Raw genomic sequence first — 11,854 nt, 5'->3', positions numbered from 1 at the left:
CCTCAGCCAATGAGCGACGGCGAAAAAAAAAGACCGAGGACTCCGCCTGAACCCCGCCCCTCCACGTGTTCTGACCAATCGCCACGAGCCAAGCGTGTCTCCCCGCAGCCAATCGCAGCGCGATTCTCCCGCCGAGCGACAGCTCCCGCGCAGCCAATGGCAAAGAGCCACCGGCGGGAACATGCGGGAAGGAAGTCCCGCCCCCGCGGCCGCCGCTGACTGGGCAGCGCCCGAGGAGAGGACCAATCACGAGCGGCGGGGAGCGCACGCGCTGCTGTTCCCGCCACCCGGAGCGGCCTGGCTCTTTCTCGTGGGGTCAGGGAATGGTCCCAGGCRCTGGAAGGGACCTTCGGGATCATCCACTCCCATCCCCTCCCATCCCTGCCAAGGGCAGGAACCCCTCCCACCAGACCAGGCTGCTTAGAACCCCATCCAGCCTGGCCTTGAACACTCCCTAGGAATGGGGTAGCCACAGATTCTCGGGGCAACCTATGCAGGGCCTCAGCACCCTCACAGGGAAGAATTTCTTCCTAATATCTAATSTAACCCTACCCTCTGTTAGTTTAAAAACAGTGACACCTCATAAAGTCACTTTATGGCATTATCAAAAGTTCTTTTCCACCTATCCTGTAGCCCCTTGTGGGAATGGAGTTTCCTTGGAGCCTTCTCCGGTCTGAACAATCCCAACTCTCCCAACTTCTCACAGCAGAGATCCTCCATCCCTCTGTTCATTGTGGTGTCCCTCCTCTGGACTGGCTCCAGCAGSTCCCTGTCCCTCCTGTGCAGGGTCCCCAGGGCTGGATGCTCCAGGTGGGTCTCAGCAGAGCGGAGCAGAGGGGCAGAATCCCCTCCCTCCCCTGCTGCCCTGACTGCAGCCCAGGATGTGCCAAGGTGATTTTCTGAAGGARCTGCAGGACAAAGCCCACACAAAGACCCTCTATTGCTCCAGCGTTCAGAGGAGGCTGCAGYACCTCCTGTTTGCACTACTCCTGAGCTCTGTTGTGCCTTCTTTCCTCTTCCCCCATTGTTCCTTTGCCTTGCAGCTCCCAAGTACCCCTTCCCTCTTGTGGGAGTCTGRTAATATGGCATGGGGACCTTCCTCATYCAAAGTAARCTCSACCAAACAYKGAGCAGGTGCACGTGCTTCTTYTCCCCTGCATAGTGTCACTAAAGGGCCTGGAGCTGTGGTGCTGGCACAGGCCCTCAGGGACACAGGGGACACATAGGCATGGGTTTGGACCCTGCTGCTGTCCCTGGCCAGTGCAGCATCGTGAAGTTCAGACCTCAGAGCTGTGTGCTTCAGACAAAATCACTTCTCTGGATGTGTGCTTCAGACAAAATCACTTCTCTGGATGTGTTCAAACCACAGTAACTGAGCAAAAAGCCAGTACGCAAAGCACAGGAAGGACAGACCACCAGCTCCCTGGAGCCTGAAGGCAGAGTCAGCCCTGCCATGCATAGGGCACAGAGGATGAGGATCAATCTTCCAGACACACAGGGTACAGCCCCTGGGCTTACACCAGTGTCAGGGCCACGACTGCAATGTTTCACTACGGAAAGAGATGGAAAAACCTAAAGCTAAACAGAGATGAGTTTTTTATTAGAAAAGTACATGTATTCTGTTACAGTCCTTTGGGAATCCAGCTTCATCATAATTCCTGAAGGAGTCCCTGAAGGCCTTTACCAGCCAAGTGCAGGCAGACCTCAGCAGGTGGGTGTGGGGGGAGTGACCAGGTTAGCTTGAGGTGTCCTGRGCTGCTGTCCTGAGGTAATCCTGTATGCTTCTGGCAAGAGTTTCACTGTGAGGGAACACCACCTGCTCCAGACATGAAACCAGGTACAAAGGGAGGGGCCTGAAAGAGAAGGGARCATGGCAGCAGTGAAGACTGCTGCATTCCTTTGCCATGCCCTAAGACATTTGTTCTGAAAATTCTTCTGCTCTACCTGGAGCCTCTGCCCTCCCCATGTGGCTCCACATCAGCTCTTCTGTGCCCCAGGGAGTCCCTGCAGAGCCACAGCCCGTGGCCCCTCAGAGCAWCATTGTGGGAAGCTCCTCAGCCATCTAAACTGCCCTCACAGCCTGACAGAGTTTGCACTGCTGGACATAAGATCCCACACACCCCTCTACACACCTTCCCTGACSCTGCTGCTGCCCATCCTCTCCAGGGGAGCTCTGGGACAACTTCTGCCACTGAGCAGCTGCCTCCTGCTTTCGGTTCAGCTTCCACAAGGCCTGCACCAGGTAGGAGGCAGCAGCTGGGTRACCTGCAAGACAGGAAGAAGGATTGGCCCTTAGCAGGGGAGAAGCAGGTCCTCAGCACTGCTGTGGGTTGCAAGGTGTTGCAAAAAAAGCTTAAAAGCCAGACAAGGGCAATGAGTGTGAGGAGAGGTGGTGTGCTGGGGAGGTAGCCACCCTGGCTGTGTCACAGGCTCTAATTAACTCCAGAGCTGGTAGCCAAAGATGGCATCAGCCCTGTGGCACAACCTGCCACATCTCTCTTAGGACACAGGCTGGAGTTTTCCTTGCAGGCACGTCTGCACCCCTAAAGGGAAGCAGCCAGTCAGGACTGGGACCAGAAGGTTTGGCAGATCCTGGTGCAGCTCACATCTTTTCAACATGTCAACACAGAGCACTGAACAGGAGAGATCAGCCCTGTGAGCAGCACTAGCCATCTGCTGGATGAGACATGTATGCTGCCCTCACAGGCCTCTTTAGTGCCAGGCATGGACTTGCTGCTTCCTCAGATGAAGCACAACTCCAGCTCATCTGTTCTGGGAAAACAGACCTGTCTGGGAGAAAGTTGGCTGGGGTGGGGCAGGAAATTGCTCAACTATGTCAAGGCACAGGTTGTTGTCAGGGTTCTGATATACTCCTCTAACAAGAGTTTTGGTCTGTTTCTCCAGGGCAGTGAGCTGACCAGGCCCCACAGAAGCATCCCTAGTATGTAGGGCTGGTGGCCCTACTGTCATCTTTGATACCTGAAAAAATATGTTCTAAAGCATAAGAACTTCCTGCTGAAGACAGCAAAGCAGCCCAGGACAAATTGGTGGAGATTCTCTCTGCTCCTCACCAAAAGGAGCCTCTTACCTGGTGAGATTTGCAAACTGTGTTGGAAATCCAACAGGGCTTCTTTGTGCCTCCCCAGCTCCAGGAACTGCGTACCTCGCCCAATGAGAGAGAGCAACCTGATCTTCTGGAGCACCTCCACTTCTGGCTGGAGATTCTCTGTCACAGGAAGACACACACACCTGGAGACGCCATCCTCCAGACATTCCTTCCCTTGTCCCAGCAGGTTGAACCAGGTTAGCAGCCAGGACAAGGACAAACATTTACTTGGGCTGCTCATCTTCCAGCTCCACAGATGGCAAAGCTCAGCCATTCTGCCAGGCTGGAAGAGGTCAGGAAGCAGCAGAGGAGGAGAGTGAAGAACGCTGAGAGCCCATAATGTCACACAGCTGTGTGACCTCAGCAGTGGTCTGGTCATTGGCTGCCTCTCTGCAACACTGGCATGTATTTGTTCCCTGAAATCTGAATGGGAGCTTTCCAGTTCACTACCTAGATAGTGAAGGAGGAAGAGCCAAGGTCAAACTGTCCCAAACAAACCAGCCAGTCTTTTCAGAGGCTTCAGCATGGCCCACAGCTTTGCATCCTGGGACAACTGACACTTGCCACAGTGATGCTGGGCCCACCACCTTGCTCCTGGACCTGGCCTGCTGCCAAGCACACAGATCCTGACCCGGCCCAGGCCCCACCTGTGCAGTGTCCTACCTGCTGGTTTGGCACCAGACCCGTGAAGCTGGACACGCAGAAGATCATTGAGGCACCTGTGAGCGGGAGGACAGAGGAGCTTTAGAGCTGCTCCTGGGCTGTCAGGAGTGTCAAGTTGTCAGRGCAGCCCTGGTGCTGTGCTGTGCCCCTGCTCTGGCCCTGCCACCCACTGCTGCCTGCTGGGGAGGCCCCTTCTCCCAGCAAGGCTTCATCACCTGCTGAACTGTGTTACAGCCTCCTTGCTCTCGCCTAGCTTGGCCCATGCCTGGCCCTGGTGCAGATATCCAGCTGCTCTCCAGGCAAGGCAGCASAGATTCTCCTTCTTTTGGGACAGGAGTCCACCTGCCAGTTCTGCCCCTGGCGATGAGCACTCTGGCTGCTCCAGCCTSTCCTCCACTTGTAACACCCGTGGAATGAGGTCAGTCGTCCGGCTGATGACCTCCTCACACATGGTGATGGCATCCTGGTGCCTCCCAGACTGCTCCAAGGCAGACGCTGCTTCCAGGAACACCTCTGGGATCCTGGGCAGAGCTGAGCCACCATCCAGGGGCACCTGGGGAGCAAAAGTGACATCAGTGCTGCAGGATTGCAGAGCTGTCAGCCAAGCAGAATGACTTCGTGCATACTGGGAATCCGGAGCTGTTGCCCAGCAAAGCCCAAGCCCATTCCCACAGTCACTGGAGAATGGTGAGCAGGCAGAACATGTGAAGCACTCACAGCAGTGTCAAGGTATTAAATCCCTACTCTGGAAGTGAAGAACAACCAAAATCAGGCAGACAGCTGCTCCCCACAGGGAAGGGGAAGCTGTCTCTCCAAATAGCAGTGGTGAGTGCTCTCTGGTGTGAATCTAAAGGCAGACATGCTGCACATCAGTGCCAGCCCCCACCTCATTTCCTTCACATCTCAAACTAGACACTGAAGCCTGGAGTCCTGGGCTGATGCCTGGACCCAGCCCTTGGGACTGGGTTTGGATCCCTCCAACCATCATCCTCCAAATTACCAAGAGAGTTCTTCACCATGACACCTACCTGCTGCTGCAGTCCCTCCTGAAGGAGAGACAGAAAATCCAGGTAATGTTCCACTGCATCAGCCACCCTGCAACAGGAACAGGACATGTGGTGGAAGGAGCAGAAGTGCCATCAACCAGGTGGAACCTGGATTGCCAGCCCACAGTCTCTCTCTTGCACCACTCTTGCCCTGTTTTCACAATAACCATGCTTTGAGCAGACCTGCGACAGCAGTACTGAAATGTACTGTTTCCAGGAGCACAAGGAAAACTACAGAGCCCAAACAAGAAGCATGCTGCAAGCAGAGCAGAGGCAGTGTTACCTCCCATCCTGGAGACACCGCTGTGCCAGCAGGTACTTCACTTCAGAGGGCTGGTGATGGCGAAGGAGAGAAGTGAGTAGTGGTGTGTGGACAAGCAGCTCTGTTTGTATTAGGAAACAGGGACTACAGGAAGCAGCTGCAGGACGGTTTTTTCCCAGAGCCTGTAAAACAGGAACAAAAAATATGATCAACACCACACTGGTCAAATCTTGGGCAGCTGCAATGATTTTTCCCTTCTGATATTTGGAGATGCACCCAGGCATGCAGAAGTGCTGCACTTCACAAGCACAGCTACATTGTTCTCACAGCCACTTCCAGGAAGAGCCATCAGGATCAACTGGGGCAGGCAGACTTCTGAYCTCCACCTGGCACCAGGAGATTGGYAAGGTCASCCAGATSACCTCAGGTTTTTAGTTCAAGGTGCTTGAGCTGCCTGGAACRCCATCTCCCACTGCAGCCACAGACCTAGTTAGATCATTTGTAAGGAGAGAGTTCCCTCTCCACACCTCTGTATCTGACAGTTTTCACACAGCTGAAGAGATAACTCAGGGTCTRCTGCAGAGACCTGCTCTCCCAGGCAGGTTCACACAGCTAATGCATACTGCCTTGCAGCCACAGTTGGCCCTTAAAGGCCTCTTTACTATTACATATTTTATTAAGAGATTGATACTTTCTGACATGAGAATATAACCTCTTCTCCCAAGCCCCCAAGAATATTAACTAAGACYCAAGGCCTTGCCACATTTAAATGTGGTGGTGAGCAAGAATTTCAGATCTTGCTGGGTTCCGTACTGTCTACTTGCTGAAGGCAGCATAGTACTATTTTGGGGACCCCTTCCAGGGTCAAACAGCCTCACAGAATGAAGAAACCTGCCTGAAAGTCTGTRCAGGCTATGCTGGGCAAACTCAACCCAGAACTAAAGGACAAACCTCATAGAGCAGGGTCAGGGCCTGCAGCTCCACATCTGTCTCTCCCAGTTCGTGGTACACTGCTGCCACGTGGGACAGGGCAGGAAGGCACTGGAAATCTACCTGGAGGGCACGTTTCAGGTGCTGAAGGGCCATCTGAGGCTTGCCCTAGGTGGATGGGAAGAGATGCATGTTGGAAGGACATTTTGCTGAYGTCTTTACTGTTTGGTGGGATCCAGATTCCTGCTCTGCTATCCCAAGAGATTCCCCACTAAGCAAGGGCAGCACTTTAGCCAAATGCAGCCCATCTTAGRTTGGTTTTTGAGCTTCTCTCTCTGCAGCAACGCTTTTCACTCAGCCAAAATCTTTGCATGGACTTTGCAATTTGCAAGGAGGCTGAAGCCACAGGGGCAACTTCTGCTCAAGACCTTCCCTCCCAGCAGAGGCCCATRGCCATGCAGAGGCAGTGTGGACATCAGCCTGAGCCTCCCCACCCTACAGCTCTAAGCTGCCTTTCCCCTCTTTGCTGTCATTACCATTTGCTGAGCACAGCAGCCAAGGCAGGTGTAGATCTGGGCCAGGATCTTCTTGGTGCAGAATCCTCCTGCAGCTTCCTGAAGGAGGGAAAGGGCGGTGGGGAAGTTCCCAGCCTCCAGCTCCTGCAGCCCTAGGACAGACCCAACATCTTGGCTCTGTGTCTCACCTKCCTGCCCCTCCTGGTCCCAAACAAGCAGGATGCCCTTTCCTTCCCAGTACTATAGAGTCCTGCCRGCTGATCCCCTCCAAACCCAGCAATGTACAGCAGGATAGTGCCAAGCTGCCACCTTTGCTTTAATCGTTTTGCAAGAGAAGAAGCCACTCAGTGGAAATGTCCAGCAGAAATAACAGCAGCTTCCAAGCCCAGAAACCAAGATGCCCGCTTTGGCCCAGAACAAGGAGAAGGGTATGTGCTGGGCAGGTTCACCTCCACATTCATCCACAATGATGATGATGCAGATGGGGAAGCACACACAGAACCTCGGAATCTTTCCAGCACATCTGGGTCATTTCCCAGCAGGATGCTGGGAATTCATTAATATTTATCACAATTGCTTATTTGCTTTTCCTTCAGTCTTCTTTTCAGGCTTCCCTCTGAGGCTGTTCTTATATACATGCATCACACTCACATCTGCCACCTCCCTGCTGGAAGTGCTGGTGCCACCCTAGAGTATTTTGGTTCCAAGACTGTGGGCCAGAACTCCTGTCCTGTCTCCTTGCAGGAAGGCCCAAGMACAGCAAGGCAGCGTTGGCTGTCCCCAGAGCTGCTGGGGTTCTTGAAGCAGCAAAGGAGAGAAAAGAAGCAGGACAGAACACAGCAGTCAGATGAGATCCATTGCCTGCTATGACACCAGGCTACAGAGCTTTACAACAGCTTTGTGTGGCTCTTGCAGCACCATAAACCAACGTTCCTTGCAGTGAGACAGGTGCCAGAAGACAGAAGAAAGGACAATCTTCCTAAATTGCCTGCCAGCCTTCTGCTTTAAGGTCACTGCAGGGCCCAGACACCTCACGAAAGTCACAGACAGGCAGAGAAGCCTTTTGATAGTGCAGAGAAAGGAGGGGGGAAAAAGCAGGAAAGCTCTTTAAACATGGAGTGTAAAAGCTGAAACTCAAAGACTCAGCCCAGGCCCTCTTCCAAAGTAACAGCCCAGAAAACCCCAAGGGCCAGTTTGCTTGGAAGAGAAACCAGGACAAGGACAGGAAAAGCAGTCCTGGGRCAGAGCAGCAGGAGACTGTGCTGGCATGAGTACCTGACCCCCACAAACCTTGCAGGAAGGCTGCTGCAGTGTAGAGGATCTCCTTCAAGTCCTTGGTGCTCTGTACAAGGGGCAGGGAGGCCCCCTCAGCAGGGACCTGCCATGCCTTGATCAGGGACAGGAGCTTGTTCTGACCCTCACTGCAGAAAGCTCTTTCTGGGTCCTGTGAAGGCRCAGAGGAGAGAGATCAGGGAATGCTGAAAGGAAGCAGGAAACACTGGTCCAAGGCCACAGAGAAACAGGTCCCACCAAACCACTTGATGCTGCTCCCTGCACTGGGGAGCAATGTCCCAGTACCAGTCAATGTACCATTGACTCACTTCAGCTACAATCTCCTTACTGCAATGATTCCTGCCTGGCCTGGGGCAGCACCTCAGACTGGGGTGACCCTCCAGGGCCTCCTGGCATGGCAGATCCAAGTTCTGTTGGAGTTCATTCAAAATGGTAGGACCCATCAGCAGCCTCTCAATTAGCAGGAAGGGTTCTTTTGCATCCCACTGCTGTTCCCTACAGACTCTGCAAGTTCATCTGCAGCCCTCTTCCAGCATGGCCAAATCTCCTGTCTCAGACACAGTAGTCCAGGGCCCCAACTGGCAGAATATTCTGGGATTCAGTAATGCTCTCAGGGTCATTATGCTATGCTGGAAAACCGGAGGAGGATTAGTCATGCTGACTGGGCAGCACTGATGGGTTCAGATGTCCAAGTGCCATAACAACATTTTGCAGAGTGAGTTTTATGACAAAAAAGGTATTTATGCCAACTCTGCCAGCATCTGCCTGTGCCCAGTTACCTCAGCAGTGCTCAGGAGCTGGAAGAGGCCAGTAACACTTCCAAGSCGGCAGTCTGCCAGCCACCAGGCTGCTTGCAGGGCCCCCAGACGGTGCAGAGGGGCCTGCAGCTCCTCCACGGTTACTTCTTGCAGCACCTTTTGCCACAGCTCCTCCGTGCCAAGATCCTGTCTGCAGGCCCCACAAGCCTCCAGAACTGAAAAAAAAAAATCCAAGCAAAAAGATCTGCAGCTGTGAGACAATGGGTTGGTGCCCTGAAATAGACCTCTGGAAGCAAGAGTGGGAGAAAGCCTCAAGCAAGCATGGGCTCCTTATAGGATGGAAAGAATAGGGTTGCAGGGCTGGCCTGGCATCAGCAGAATGGAAACCAAGCTCTCAAAGAGTGGAGCTGACAGCAGCACACTCAGGAGACAATAAACTCAGAACTAGACTCCAGCTCTGCTGAGCCCTCCTGAAGTAATTTGCCCTTAGGTAAGCATGTGCCAACACTGCAGATTCACCTCTGAAATGCAGACTATTTCAGTGAGTTTTCTTTGAAGCCAGCACACTGTAATTAAAGAAAACACTAATTTTCTACTGTCACTAACACTTGGGTAGAGACTTGGCACCTTACACATGAAAAAMCCTTGTTTCCCTTGAAATCTCCAGCCCAACCCTGCAGGCAGCAGCAGGCAGGCAAGCTGCACATTGTCCCTGGCCTTAAGCCACCCCACCTCTAGCCCTTCCAAGCAGAGCCTGGATGACTGCCCACAGTTGCCCCCATCTCCAGCCCATTACCAAGTATCTCCAGAGTACAGAGAATGCTCTCCTCATCCCGAGAACTCCCCGTACAAAGAACCACATCCTTACCCCTGAGGAGTCCCTGGCGGATTCCTTCTGCTTCTCCTTTGATGGCAGAATCAGATGTTCCCGCAGTGAGAAGCAGGAAGTTGTAGAGGACAGTGAGTTCCAGAGGCAGGGTGGGGAGGGCAGCTGGCAGCCCTGTGAGCACAGCCAACCCAACAAGAAATTTAGCTGGCTACGAGTAAACGGCCATCCATGCTCAGGTGGCAACATGTGCCTTGGTGACAAGAGAAGTGGCCTGGCAAGCATTTTTTTACTGATTGTGATGTGATTTAGTCRCTTGGGAACTGCAGTGTCCAGAAAGACAGCATTCTGGATGCCAACACTGCTTTAGACATTCATTCCCCAGCTATCCAAATGCTGCAGTCCTCCAGGACTTAGGTCTGTCAGCTTTCCCAAAAGAGYATCAACAGCCTACTCTGTCCCAATAGTCCAAATACATACACACCCTTTCACCCACTGTCTCTCTCCYTATCACAGAATCACAGAATGGGTAAAGCTGGAAGGGACCRGAGCGRCTCATCTGGTCCAACCTCCCTGCTCAAGCAGGRCCATCCTAGAGCACATGGCACAGGATTGCATGCAGATGGTTCTTGAGTATCTCCAGTAAGGGAGACTCCACAACCTCTCTGGGAAATTGGTTCCAATGTGCAGTCACCCACAGGGTGAAGTTACTCTTTTTGTTCAGGTGGAACTCCCTGTGCCTCAGTTCCTGCCCGTTGCCTCATGTCCTATCGCTGGGCACCACTGAGCAGAGCCTGATCCATCCACTGACACTCCCTGCAGGCTCTGACAGACATTGATGAGGCCCCCTCTCAGTCTTGTCTGCTCCAGACTGAGCATGCCCAGCTCCCCTAGGCTTTCCTCGTAAGACGGATGTCCCAGGCCCCTAGTTATCCTCATTTCCCTCTGCTGGACCCTCTCCAGAAGCTCCATGTCTCTCTTGCACTRAGGAGCTGAGAAAACTCGAAGTCAGGCTGCCTTGCACTGGGCTTTCTCTGCACGATACCCATGTCAGGAAGCTCCTTCCCTGACTCCCCAGGACAAAGGCTGTCTCACTTTTTATTACAGAAACCGTAAAGTTATGCCTAGAAAATTAAGGTGGAGGCTGGGGCTGGACAGTAACACTTTTTGCTGGCCCAGGTCAGCATAGGGCAACAGGGACCATTTCACCCTGGTTTGTTTCCACCACTGGCATACTGCAGCTGCATCCAGAGGGGCAATGGCCATGAACTAAAGCACAAGAGCTCCACCTCAACTTGAGGAAGCACTTTTTTACGTTGAGAGTGACAGAGCTCTGGAAGAGCTGCTCAGGGAAGTCATGGAGTGTCCCTCTCTGGAGACATTCAAACCCCACCTGGATGTGTTCCTGTGTCACCTGCTGCAGGTGACCGTGCCTTGGCAGGGGTGTTGGACTGGATGATCTGATTTTCTGAGGTCCCTTTCAACCCTGATAATTCTATGATTAACCCATTTGCAGGCCCCGTTCAGCACTGGGACCGTTTCACGCCGCCCCCTTCACAAATTTGTTTCCGTCCCCGGGATACCGGAGCTGCATCCCGGTAAACAGAGGCGTCCGGGACCCGGTGCTTCCAACGCCCACACGCTTCGGCCCGGGGCAGCAGYGGGAGGTGAGGGCGGGGCACGGCGGTCACCACTCACCGCGGATACTCATGAGCAGCTCCCCGAACTCGTCTCGCTGCTGCCGCCGCAACTGCCGCGCCTCTCCGCTGCACCGCGCCGCCTGCGAGGGAGGCAATTACCGCCGGCCCGGCTGCGAACCGGCACCGGCGGCAGCCGCCGCGGGTCGGGGGAAGGAAGCGGACGGAAGGAAGGGGATGTGCCGCACCGTCCATCGCCCGACCAGCGCCTGGCTGTGGGCGGCCCAGGCCTGCAGGCAGCCCTGYTCCCGCTCCGGCTCCCGCTCCGGCTCCCGCTCCGGCTCCCGCTCCGGGTCCGTCCCGCGCCGCCGCTTCATGGCCGCCACCATCGCCCGCCGCCGCTTTCCCGCCCTCGCCGCCGATTGGCGGGAACGGCCGTCACCAAGGCAACAGGGAAGCGAAGGGGCGCGCGCCGGCAAGGGGGCGGCCGCAGAGGGACAAACCTCTGTGCAGGGCGAAGCTACCAGTCAAAGAATCAGTACAGAATAYCCCGAGCTGGAAGGGAGCCATCAGGATCAGCCAGTCCAACTCCCGGCTCTGTGCAGGATACCCCGAGAACATCACCACGTGCGTTGCCCCAACGCTTCTTGAACTCYGGCAGGCTTGTGGCTGTGACCCGTASCCTGGGGAGCCTGTTCTAGTGCCCGATCACTCTCTTGGAGAACAGATTTTTCCTAAACCTCGAGAGTCTTGGACCAGAGTTCAACYTAAACGTTCCCTGACACAGGTTCAGGCTATTCCCTCGGGTCCTGTCACTG

The 11,854-nt window shown here is 54.3% G+C and overlaps 1 protein-coding gene across 1 annotated transcript; it reads right to left on the bottom strand.

Annotated features, from left to right (window-relative positions):
• Positions 1-1,596: 1,596 nt before the first annotated feature.
• Positions 1,597-11,437, bottom strand: FANCG (FA complementation group G). The gene is made up of 14 exons (XM_057369615.1): positions 11,285-11,437; positions 11,098-11,179; positions 9,442-9,573; positions 8,595-8,788; positions 7,813-7,966; positions 6,544-6,674; positions 6,029-6,175; positions 5,099-5,259; positions 4,798-4,864; positions 3,985-4,322; positions 3,770-3,825; positions 3,089-3,226; positions 2,133-2,265; positions 1,597-1,853 (listed from the first exon to the last, which is right to left on the bottom strand). Exons 1-14 carry the CDS (start codon positions 11,423-11,425, stop codon positions 1,736-1,738), a joined length of 1,992 nt encoding a protein of 663 aa, XP_057225598.1. The 5' UTR covers positions 11,426-11,437; the 3' UTR covers positions 1,597-1,735.
• Positions 11,438-11,854: the final 417 nt, after the last annotated feature.

This window comes from Malurus melanocephalus, unplaced genomic scaffold, assembly GCF_030028575.1.
Source record: "Malurus melanocephalus ecotype Western Australia unplaced genomic scaffold, MMel_1.1 scaffold_113, whole genome shotgun sequence".
Classification (NCBI taxonomy): Eukaryota; Metazoa; Chordata; class Aves; order Passeriformes; family Maluridae; genus Malurus; species Malurus melanocephalus.
Note: the sequence above shows the minus strand (reverse complement) of the source record. Positions and strands in the feature narration are given on the sequence as shown.